The sequence below is a fragment of the Camelina sativa genome, chromosome 19 (genome assembly GCF_030686135.1).
Source record: "Camelina sativa cultivar CO46 ecotype springtype chromosome 19, ASM3068613v1".
Taxonomy (NCBI): Eukaryota; Viridiplantae; Streptophyta; class Magnoliopsida; order Brassicales; family Brassicaceae; genus Camelina; species Camelina sativa.
Genome location: NC_141898.1, coordinates 9,901,343 through 9,912,003, shown reverse-complemented (window position 1 = coordinate 9,912,003; position 10,661 = coordinate 9,901,343). Strand labels below are relative to the sequence as shown.

General features: G+C 36.2%; 3 protein-coding genes across 4 annotated transcripts; all 3 read left to right on the top strand.

Annotated features, from left to right (window-relative positions):
* Nucleotides 1-1,438: 1,438 nt before the first annotated feature.
* On the top strand, nucleotides 1,439-3,614 carry LOC104765884 (uncharacterized). The gene is made up of 8 exons (XM_010489670.3): nucleotides 1,439-1,589; nucleotides 1,681-1,738; nucleotides 1,838-1,907; nucleotides 2,070-2,160; nucleotides 2,291-2,361; nucleotides 2,559-2,779; nucleotides 2,903-3,071; nucleotides 3,235-3,614. Exons 2-8 carry the CDS (start codon nucleotides 1,691-1,693, stop codon nucleotides 3,420-3,422), a joined length of 858 nt encoding a protein of 285 aa, XP_010487972.1. The 5' UTR covers nucleotides 1,439-1,589; nucleotides 1,681-1,690; the 3' UTR covers nucleotides 3,423-3,614.
* A 479-nt stretch (nucleotides 3,615-4,093) lies between these two features.
* Nucleotides 4,094-6,052, top strand: LOC104765883 (ubiquitin-conjugating enzyme E2 19). Of its 2 annotated transcripts, none has more exons than XM_010489668.2 (6): nucleotides 4,094-4,595; nucleotides 5,045-5,072; nucleotides 5,182-5,409; nucleotides 5,521-5,584; nucleotides 5,709-5,768; nucleotides 5,887-6,052. In XM_010489668.2, the coding sequence occupies exons 1-6, from the start codon at nucleotides 4,477-4,479 to the stop codon at nucleotides 5,931-5,933; spliced, it is 546 nt and encodes a 181-aa protein (XP_010487970.1). In that variant the 5' UTR covers nucleotides 4,094-4,476; the 3' UTR covers nucleotides 5,934-6,052. The 2 variants fall into 2 exon arrangements, with proteins under 2 accessions (XP_010487970.1, XP_010487971.1); XM_010489669.3 differs by lacking the exon at nucleotides 4,094-4,595 and adding an exon at nucleotides 4,828-4,953.
* Nucleotides 6,053-6,262: 210 nt separating this feature from the next.
* LOC104765882 (T-complex protein 1 subunit alpha) lies at nucleotides 6,263-10,631 on the top strand. The gene is made up of 17 exons (XM_010489666.3): nucleotides 6,263-6,721; nucleotides 6,920-6,984; nucleotides 7,121-7,210; nucleotides 7,336-7,422; nucleotides 7,539-7,598; nucleotides 7,679-7,729; nucleotides 7,941-8,036; nucleotides 8,209-8,274; nucleotides 8,369-8,586; nucleotides 8,765-8,861; nucleotides 8,998-9,084; nucleotides 9,172-9,306; nucleotides 9,462-9,566; nucleotides 9,672-9,800; nucleotides 9,880-9,983; nucleotides 10,093-10,183; nucleotides 10,281-10,631. Exons 1-17 carry the CDS (start codon nucleotides 6,649-6,651, stop codon nucleotides 10,362-10,364), a joined length of 1,638 nt encoding a protein of 545 aa, XP_010487968.1. The 5' UTR covers nucleotides 6,263-6,648; the 3' UTR covers nucleotides 10,365-10,631.
* Nucleotides 10,632-10,661: the final 30 nt, after the last annotated feature.

The following is a 10,661-nucleotide window of genomic DNA, read 5'->3' as shown; positions in this document are numbered from 1 at the left end:
TACTATATATGTATTTTGTTGATTCTTTTCATTTGTTTATTAAGCGTAATAGTAGTTTTGTAATTGCTTAATTCATGTGATCTGAATTGTTTTGATTTTTAAGTTTTGTAACTAGGTTTTACCCCGTGGTACATCATGGGTCTATTATTTTGTTGATATGATATTGTAATGGTTTAGTGGTGCTTGTAGTCGATGGTGAATTGCATATATATATATATATATACACTGTTAACGGTTGTAGATATGTTTGTAGAAACTCTTGATTCGCAAGCTGAAAATTTACACTTTATGATTTGGTTAGTTATGATTTAGGAATGAATGATATGACATATCCTTATATTGATTCACAATTGATATTAGTGGATTAATAGTGTACATTTAAAGCTGATAAGAACTTACTAAATATGTAATCGTTTATTAAACAAAAATTAGATATGTCCTAAGATGTATTATCTTGAATTAGTTGTTATATTATAGGGGTGTGATTACAAAATTTGTGTTATCAATTCTTTTTGTCAAACTCAGCCCTAAAAATTTGGCATGCAAATTAGATATTTACTAAGATACAATGGGCATTAGTTGACATTACTTGGATATAAATAAGTACGCTATGGATTAAAAACGGGCCCAAAATATTTGATAATCTTAAGGAGGATCCGGATAATTGAATCGGTTATAATTTTAGTTAAAAATCTGACTTGAAGTTGACAAAAAGCCAAAAAAGTGATAGCACCCTATTGTACTCCAAAAATGTATTTCGAGCTCTGTTTGTGGATATACTTGTTTGGTTATAAATATCCTAAGACAATTTTTAAAATATATATCCGTTTATAAAAATTCAAATCAGATCATATGCTGAAAAAAATCTAAAATTTTATTAACTTTATGTATTAAATAGTAATTAAAATAATTAAATATAAGATTAAATAAAAGTGCAAGAAAAATTATATTTTAATCTAACATATTGATTTAAATTAGGTAGATAGTTTTTAGGAAATTAATATTATCAAATAAAGAAATGATTGTGTTTGGTTGTAAATATTGTAGAAAATTTAGTTGGGACTTGTTTTGATACAAAAATAAGAGAGGATGACAAAAAAATGTACTCCAAAAATGTTAAGATAGATTGCTTAATTAATGGGATATGAATTTGAAATTTACTTTAATTTTTTTTTTCGTAGTTATGGCAAGTCGAGATTACTACTACCTAGCTTTATTCTTGATCCGGATATGTTAGTCGTGACCCGAATAGAACCAATCCGACTGCCAATTGGATCCGTGTGTCTTAACAGCCAAAAATACCTAATCACCCTTGCCCTTTTTTTTTCTTTATTCGTCCGTTTTGTTTTCGTTAGGGCATTGTATGGAAAACAATAGTAATGTCAAAGTCAAACTAAGAAAGAAATTAAAATTAAATGAAATAGTGCTAATAAAAAACATTGCCCTAATATTAAAATCCACAATACGTTTCATTTGATAGGCGTCACGCGTCAGTTTGGGGATTCTTTTTTTGAATTTTAGTTTTCGAATTGGCCACTCAAATCTGGAAACGAAACGTATTGTGTCGCTACCCCTCTCGAATCGAAATTGTATAAAAACTCTTCGATTTTGTTTCTTTTCTTCGGGTTTGCGTATCATCAATTTTAATTAGAGGTGTTCTTCTCTTCACTCACTCTTCAGTTGCACAAGTATGGAAGCTCTCTACGCCAAGCTCTACGACAAATACATCAAACTCAAGGTTTTTTTTCATCAACCTCCTCCCTTCGATTTTTCATGTAATTTCTGGGCTTCGATTTTGATTCGGATTTCTTTTTTTTTTTTTTTTTTTTTTGTCCAGAAGAAGGAAATTTCCGAATGCGAGGCAGTTAATAAGGGAGTTGAAGAGAAGTTCCTCATATTTGTTAAAGGTTTTTTTTTTTAATTCCTCTAATTGTTTTCATAAGTTTCATCATCTGAGATTTGAGCATTTCTCTCTTGTTAGGTTAGATTTTCGGAATTCGCAATTTGGAATTTACAAAAAAAATTGGGGGTTTCTTGACTTATTAGTGTCTCTGTCTTTGTGTGTGCAGCTTCGGAGGAGTTGATGGAGCATTTGGAAAGTGAAAAAAAGGATTTGCGGGAGAGAGTTGAGAACATGAGGACTGAAATGGATTCAATCAGGCATGTACTACTACTACATCATTATTATATATTACCGTCTTCATTTTTATCCTCTGTCGATGTGGGTTATATCTTTAGAGTAAGTTGGAGGATGCCTTGCAAATGTAACCATTACAATCTTGTTCCACAGATCTGACTTGGACGACAAGTGTCTGGAGAATCAAAATCTTAATCGTAATCTCAAGAGAGAACAACAAAAGAGTAAGAAGAAGCAATGTTAACTATAGTTTCTGCTCAAAATTGAATCTAGCATTTTCATAGGAATTTGGCTGAGAAAATAATGTCAAGTGCTTAGATTTGTTTATAACACCGTCTAGGATATAATCTTTGTTGTTCTTTCGGTGTTGAGTAATTTTTTAACTTGTACTTAAAAAGAGTTTGAGTTTTTTTGTTTACAGATAAAGCACTTTCTGAAGAAGTTGTCAAGCTAAAAGAGCAGATCCAAGAGGGACATCCTCGCAACTTCGAAGATCAAAGTGGAAAAAAACAAGAGACAATAACACCTGAAACTGCTCGAGTTACAACAAGAAGCATGAGAAAACGTAGCAGACTGTCAGAAGATGTGGTGGAGGAAACGGACATGGTATCACCTCACAGTAGCAAACATCATAAACCAAAGGTAAAACAAATCGCCTCTTATCCTTTCAGTTCTGAGCTCAATGTTGCACATCTTGTTTCACTAACCCCCGTGGATCATAAAGTTTATCCGTATTAAATATTTATTCTTGCTTTTTGTTTCAAGGAAACTCTCTTGGTTTCTCAGCCACAATGCTGCAAAACAACCCATGATGGATCAAGTAATTCTGCTCGTTGTATATTTCAAGCTCTTGGTGAACAGTTGCTAGGAATGGAATTATCAACTAGTAATAATGAAGGCGAACACGTAATCCATCTGTTACACCCAACAACCGGTAATTTATCTGTTGCGTAAAGTTACTTTCTCCGGGTTGTTTTCATGCAAGACATGTTTACCTTTTGATTCAAAAGATGGACCATCCAACTTATTTGAGATCATCAACCACCGTAAAAGCACCGATGCTGATTTTTGTTCTCCCTGATTTTTGACCATAACAGGTTTATCCTTCAGCCTAACTTTTGTGAAGATCTCATCTAGTGAAGAACCTGAGTGGCTTTACAAGGTTGCATCGCTCGGAACACTCCAAAGAGTGGTACCAGAATGGATGAGAGAGGTTATAATGTTCAGCACAAGTATGTGTCCTGTGTTCTTTGAAAGAGTCTCTAAAGTCATTAAGCTCTATTAATGATCGGTACAGTATGTACGTCTCCCTCCCTTATCTTGTGTAGTCATCTCTGATGGCTTTGTAGTGTGATGTTTCTCAATAGGTTGAAAAGTTAGGGAAGTTATCATGTATCTATAGAATTGCGTCTCTCGTTAACTTTTGGGATTGGTTTCAAAAATACTGTGTCCTTTTTAATGAATCCAGTTGTGACAAGATCTTGATTTTTTACTTAGCTCTCTCAACAAACCCTCTTTCTTGTATATCTCATGAATCTCTGATCTATTGTGCATTTTACAAGACTTAACACTTCAATATTAGGCATATATACAGAGGCATCATCACAATTGTTTTCCTAGACCCACACAAGTGGAACTCGAGAGAGTGGCAAAATTGTGTGTTGTTGGAGCCTTTTATCTCAACATCACCTTCATTGCTTACTCTGATCAAAATACTCCTTTGAAGTTTGTTTGTTTGCTTGTTTTTTAAAGTTTATTAAAGTGTTAAAAGAAAAAAAATGATTTACCTAAAGAAACATATACTATCTGTTTTGTTTGGCCTCTTGTGATGTGTAAATTATGATGGATGATCGATCTTACAAAATATGATTACATCAACTAATTTTCTTATCCCAAGGAAAATGCTATGGTAAAGTGTCCTTTATCGAAACAAATAAAATCCCATTTACATTTTTTCGTATAACAAAAGTTGATGATTGAAAGAAAAAAGAACTAGCCCTTACAGAAGGTAGGTGAATTTTTCAATTCAAATGCACCAAAGAGCCGCTCGCTATATTCTAAGTTACAACGTTCGGAAAGATAAATTCCTTTTATTGCTTTTAACAACGACGTCGTTTCTTGTGTCGTACACGTTTTATAACCCAGACCCACGTCTCTCTCTCTCTCTCTCTCTCTGTTAAAGAAGAGAAGAAGAACTCTATCTCTATCTCTATCTCTCTTCTCCTTCTTCTTCAATTTAGATCCTTCGTGAATCTGTACCTTCTCGAGCGAAAGCATTTCAATTTCAGAAATTTCGACTTCGATTGTTGGGTTTTCAATCAGAAGAGGCGAAAAAAGGGATGGCGACGGTAAATGGGTACACAGGAAATACTCCGTCGGCGACTACGCCGGTAGCCACTGGATCAAAGCAACCTGCTCCTCCGACTAAGACCGTCGATAGCCAATCCGTTCTCAAAAGGTTCTTTCTTTTCTACTTCTTTGTTTCCCCCGATCTTGGAATTATTCGCATCGTAAAATTTGTAATAGTCTTTTAGCCTCTTTACGATTGGAATCGCTTCTTTGATTGTTTTGTTGATTTCATTAGGTAGATTAGATTTAGGATTTGACTCTACCCATATCTAGTTCTTGTGGTCTACATGTTTCTAGATCATTTTTAGACAAAACGATGGATCCAAAAAAAAAAACTGATTGTGACTTCTCTTTGTTCTCTTCTGAAATATATGGGTTCTTTTATTGTCCACCAACTGTTTGCTATAATTCCTCTGAGAGTTCGATGCATCGGGATTTATATGTACTGCTGATGACATTTCACTATGGTTTTCCTCTTGTTTGGTTCTGATTCAGATCTCTTCTTGCTCAAATCAAATTCAATGATTTACTAATTCTTTTGTTCGTCTTTAAATGCAGGCTGCAGTCTGAACTAATGGGATTGATGGTAAGCTATCACTCTTTTCCTTTCGTCTATGTGAAGAATCAGAACTGAACCTGTCTTTTGATATAGTTTAAACGCTTATATATGGCCTTTGGGTTTTATGTTTTGCCAGATGGGAGGTGATCCTGGGATATCGGCTTTTCCAGAGGAAGACAACATATTCTGCTGGAAAGGAACCATCACAGGGAGTAAAGACACTGTGTTTGAAGGAACTGAGTACAGACTTTCGCTCTCTTTCTCAAACGATTATCCTTTTAAAGCTCCCAAAGTTAAGTTTGAGACGTGTTGCTACCACCCCAATGTGGATCTCTATGGCAATATTTGCTTGGACATTCTTCAGGTACATAACTCATATCTATTTGTGTATTACTGTTAACACCATGGAGCTAATGCTATAACACATATCAGAGAAGCAGTACGTAATCAGTATCTGTTTTCACATTGTTTTTAGGATAAATGGTCTTCCGCTTATGATGTGAGGACGATATTACTCTCAATTCAGAGCCTTCTTGGAGGTAAACTAAACTCTATGGCTGATATTATAACTGGCTATGGTTTCTTATGAATCTATCTAGGCTGCTGGTTTGATATCCAATATCTGATTTTCGTGTCTTTTTGTTGGAAATGGAATTTGATCAGAACCGAACATCAGCTCACCATTGAACAATCAAGCAGCTCAGCTTTGGAGCAATCAAGAAGGTAATTTTGCATTATTAATCAGATTACAGCATCTCTGGTTTTACCATTTTGATTCAATGAAGATGTTCTTCTTCTTATGTCTTTTTCTTTGTTTTTGGATGTATTGCTAATGTAACAGAGTATAGGAAGATGGTGGAGAAGCACTACAAGCCTTTAAACGCATGATTCTCAAAAAGACTCTGTAACTGTTTTAAATCACAACTGTCCTGGAGCATGTCAAATTTTTAACTTTTTTTTATTCTCAGTGTGAGCCAATATTAGCAATCAAAACCCTCTTCAAGTAATTTAGATTTGACAAGTTCGTAGTAGCTCTGAAAATGTTGTAGAAGTATCAGAAAATTTCATTAAAAATAAGCATCTGAACCTTATAAGAAAACCGAGGAACCGAAGTTCCAAAGAGATAGGAACATGATGATATATCGCGACAATACCAACCAAACAAACAAACAAACCAAAGCTGTTAGATAAATCCGCGCTATAATCATGGAATCGTTGGCTCCGGAGACGTTGAATCATGCGGACGAGGTGGAAGCGGACGATGACGATGACCTTCCTCCTGTTCAAATCATGAAGCCCATAATTCGTGTTTTACCGATTAATCTCATAAAATGGGCCTTAGAAAATATCTTCTATTCCGGCCCAACTATTTATATAGTACTGAAAACGCCGACGTTTCATTCATACCCTGGTAGTACGTCCCAGAAACCTTGAGGGTTAAAAACCCGCCGGAGAGTCCCACTCTCTCTTAACTTTTGAGAAGCATTTTTCATTGCTTCAGTGTAAAGACGAATAAATCTCTCACTGCACTTCCCTCGAGAGCTTAGATCTCCGATCTGGAGGCCTTTTGCGTCTCCTCTAGTGTTCATCTTCTGACCTAATAATGTCGATCTCCGCTCAAAATCCGGATATTTCCGGCGATAGACAATCCGGCCAAGATGTTCGTACTCAGAACGGTACTGCTTTCTCTCCGTATCGCTCCCTCTTTCGTCTATTTCTCATTTCCCCGTATGCTGATCTGTTCTGTTTTCCTCATTGGATTTTTGTTTCTGTGTTGGATCTCTAATCTAGGGTTTGCTTTGAATCTCTTTCTTTTGGATGATTTTTTTGTGTGTGTGTGGTGTTTAACTCGGATTTGATGAATCTATTTTCAGTGATGGCTTGTCAAGCTGTTTCAAATATAGTTAAGACCTCACTTGGTCCCGTCGGACTCGACAAGGTTTGTGTTCGACTGCTTTGTGACTCTTGTTGAATTTATTGGTTTCTGATTTGCGTATGTGTTATGTTATATATACTCTGGTAGCCTTGGTTTACCTTCCTAGTTTGTTCAATCGTGTTACATCTTGTTTTTTTAGATGTTGGTGGATGATATTGGTGATGTGACCATTACAAATGATGGTGCTACTATTCTTAGGATGTTAGAGGTCGAACACCCTGCTGCTAAGGTAATTGATGCTTATATGATGGTTATACGTATATTCTTATAATCGGTTGCCTATTTATGTGTCTGTTTAAAAGAGTTATTATGAATTATTAGTTACTCCGAGTCTGTCTTCTTTTGCTGTGACAGGTTCTTGTTGAGTTAGCTGAACTCCAGGACAGAGAAGTCGGTGATGGGACTACATCCGTTGTTATTGTAGCTGCTGAGTTGCTCAAGGTTACTTTGATTACTGGTTTTTTTTTTTGGTTTTGTTGTTTATCTTCTTAAGAGTTGTGAAGTTTTGCCACATGGTAGCTGCTTGATGATTAATTGTCATATGCATATATCTGCAGAGGGCAAATGATTTGGTCAGGAACAAAATACATCCAACATCAATTATCAGTGGATACAGGGTATGCTATAGTTCTTATGTAGTGACCTGCATTTCAGAATTTGTTTCCTGTGTGTTCATATTCTTTGTTACTGTTGACAGCTAGCGATGAGAGAATCTTGCAAATACATAGAAGAGAAGCTAGTAACGAAGGTTAGTCCTGTTATGATGGTCTACATTTTGGCCTCTTACCTCATGCATATTGTCTTTGAATGAGTATATAGCATTTGAAGAAACTTTAATTTGTGTTCAACTCTATAAGGTCCCTCTTCATACATTTTTTTTTCGTTGGCATATTTAAATTCTCTCTGAAGTGGCCGTCTCTCCCCCTTGAGTTAATTTTTTTTCTTCTGCTTTTCTATAGGTTGAAAAGCTTGGAAAAGTTCCATTGATAAACTGTGCTAAGACCAGCATGTCCTCCAAACTGATCTCTGGTGACAGCGACTTCTTTGCTAATTTGGTATGCCTCTAGTTCTCCTTCCTGGTTATTTATTCTTAAGTGTCCACTCTCTGTTTCGTCTGGGGACACTTTTTTCTACTTAAGTCTGTTCGAGGATTTCACTGATATTTTCATGAAATATTACTCTGATCAACTGTGTAATGACTGAACTGTTATAATGACTTTTCTTTAGGTTGTGGATGCCGTTCTGTCAGTAAAGATGACAAATCAACGGGGAGAGATAAAATACCCTATCAAGGTCTGTATCTGCTCCTCTGTAAACAATTTAAACATAAGATCTTTGGTGAAGATGGTACTTGTATGCTCAGACACTTCTGCTTACCACGTTTCAGGGAATCAATATTCTGAAAGCTCATGGTCAAAGTGCAAGAGACAGCTATTTGTTGAATGGATATGCGCTCAATACTGGTCGTGCTGCCCAAGGGATGCCATTACGAGTGTCCCCAGCAAAGATTGCTTGCCTGGACTTCAATCTACAGAAGACTAAAATGCAGTTAGGTGTCCAAGTTGTTGTTAACGACCCACGAGAGCTTGAAAAAATCCGTCAAAGGTAGTTTGTTATCTTAATCCTTACGTGAAGAAGTATTCCCATTTTCTCCGATAACAGGGTGTATGTACGGGATAGAGAATGCTTAAGATATTGGCTCTATTGTGTATTTCTACTGCTGATGTGATCCATGTTCCATACAGAGTTTTTTTCTTGTGTTGCTGAATATTTGTTTTCACAGAGAAGCTGACATGACCAAAGAGCGAATAGAGAAACTTCTTAAAGCTGGAGCGAATGTAATTCTTACCACGAAGGGGATTGACGACATGGCACTTAAAGTGAGTTTGAAGTCCAATTTTTCTCTTTCTCCTTGCGCATAACTCATTTTTTGAAGTTTTCAAGTATGACATGCCTTTGTGTCTGATTCTTAGAAGTTATTTACATGGATTCTAATTTCTTTTGCTTTTATTTCAGTATTTTGTAGAGGCAGGAGCTATTGCTGTTAGGCGTGTTCGCAAAGAAGACATGCGCCATGTTGCGAAGGCTACAGGAGCAACCCTGGTACTTTTTAGATATGCCTTTTGAATACTAAAAGCATCAGAACCAAGTTGCCAAACATTTGACTAAGATTTTTATTATTTGTTTTAGGTCACTACTTTTGCTGACATGGAGGGCGAAGAAACATTTGATCCAGCACACCTTGGATCTGCAGACGAGGTTGTGGAAGAGAGAATCGCGGATGATGATGTTATATTGATTAAAGGAACCAAAACAAGCAGTGCGGTATGCCATTTGCTCTCTGCTTTAAATTATTGCTTAATTGTTACAGTTCTATATCACACAAAATCTATCTTAAGTATACAATATTGAAGTTATAAACATTAGTACACAGAGTTTAGTCTAGCTTTGTCATGACTTTATAAGCTTTTTTCTGTAAGGTTTCGTTGATCTTAAGAGGTGCAAATGACTACATGCTTGATGAGATGGAGAGAGCACTGCACGACTCTTTATGTATTGTCAAGAGGACCCTTGAGTCCAACACGGTAACAACCTTTTGCTTCCTGTTAGACATATTCCTTGCATTTGGCAATAAATTTTACGTAATTTTACGTTTCTTGTTTTACTCAAGACTGTTTCTTCTCAAACAGGTGGTTGCGGGTGGAGGTGCAGTTGAATCAGCATTGTCTGTGTATCTGGAGCACCTTGCTACAACCTTGGGCTCTCGCGAACAATTAGCAATTGCTGAATTTGCTGATGCTCTACTGATTATTCCAAAGGTGCGAACGACAATCATCAATAAAAAAATATGTCCTTTGTTCTTGATTAATTATCTAACTATTACTGTTCTATCCTCAGGTTCTTGCTGTAAATGCTGCTAAGGATGCAACCGAGTTGGTAGCTAAACTTAGGGCGTACCACCACACTGCACAAATAAAGGCTGATAAGAAGCACTATTCAAGGTAATAAGCAATATTATTTTGATTAGCAATATCAAGTCTCTTCCGCTTGAGGTTTCGTTTGAAAAATGTCTGTTCTCATTGGTTTTATGTTGGTAAATTGCAAATGCAGCATGGGACTTGATCTCGTAAACGGAACCATCCGTAACAATTTGGAAGCAGGAGTAATCGAACCGGCTATGAGCAAAGTGAAAATTATTCAGGTGAAGCACTCGCTTACTTTTTCACATAAACTAGATTTTTTATAAAAGCAAATCCTTTGGTCCATCTCGTAAACTAGTTTATGTGTTTTGTGACCAGTTTGCAACAGAGGCAGCCATCACAATTCTGCGAATTGACGACATGATCAAACTGGTGAAGGATGAGAGCCAAGGCGAAGAGTAAATCACAGCTCAGCTCCTCTTTCTCAGTCTTGCCGTATCCTTAGTGTGTTTTTGTTCGCATTTCATCACTCACCACCTTTCCTTAGCTTTTTTCTTTGCGTTGTAACAATATTAGCCTCTGAAACAGTAGTGTCTGTTTTTTTCCAACTCTCGCGTTTCTTACTCGCTTTTCACTTAAAAAGAAATTTTTGCTTTTCTTCGCATAATTCATGTAATGAAGCTTTTGCACTTTTGTTACCTAAACAATATGGAATCATTTGTTTCTGCCTTCATGTTGTACGACATGAAATTGATTCCC

Excerpts from the sequence above, each read along its gene's own strand:
- LOC104765882 (XM_010489666.3), top strand. The coding sequence starts at position 6,649 with ATGTCGATCTCCGCTCAAAATCCGGATATTTCCGGCGATAGACAATCC. Across the intron at positions 6,722-6,919 it reads AGATGTTCGTACTCAGAACG|TGATGGCTTGTCAAGCTGTT; the intron begins GTACTGCTTTCT and ends ATCTATTTTCAG. Across the intron at positions 9,307-9,461 it reads GAACCAAAACAAGCAGTGCG|GTTTCGTTGATCTTAAGAGG; the intron begins GTATGCCATTTG and ends TTTTTCTGTAAG.
- LOC104765883 (XM_010489668.2), top strand. The coding sequence starts at position 4,477 with ATGGCGACGGTAAATGGGTACACAGGAAATACTCCGTCGGCGACTACG. Across the intron at positions 4,596-5,044 it reads AGCCAATCCGTTCTCAAAAG|GCTGCAGTCTGAACTAATGG; the intron begins GTTCTTTCTTTT and ends CTTTAAATGCAG. Across the intron at positions 5,410-5,520 it reads TTTGCTTGGACATTCTTCAG|GATAAATGGTCTTCCGCTTA; the intron begins GTACATAACTCA and ends CATTGTTTTTAG.
- LOC104765884 (XM_010489670.3), top strand. The coding sequence starts at position 1,691 with ATGGAAGCTCTCTACGCCAAGCTCTACGACAAATACATCAAACTCAAG. Across the intron at positions 1,908-2,069 it reads GTTCCTCATATTTGTTAAAG|CTTCGGAGGAGTTGATGGAG; the intron begins GTTTTTTTTTTT and ends TTGTGTGTGCAG. Across the intron at positions 2,362-2,558 it reads CAAGAGAGAACAACAAAAGA|ATAAAGCACTTTCTGAAGAA; the intron begins GTAAGAAGAAGC and ends TTTTGTTTACAG.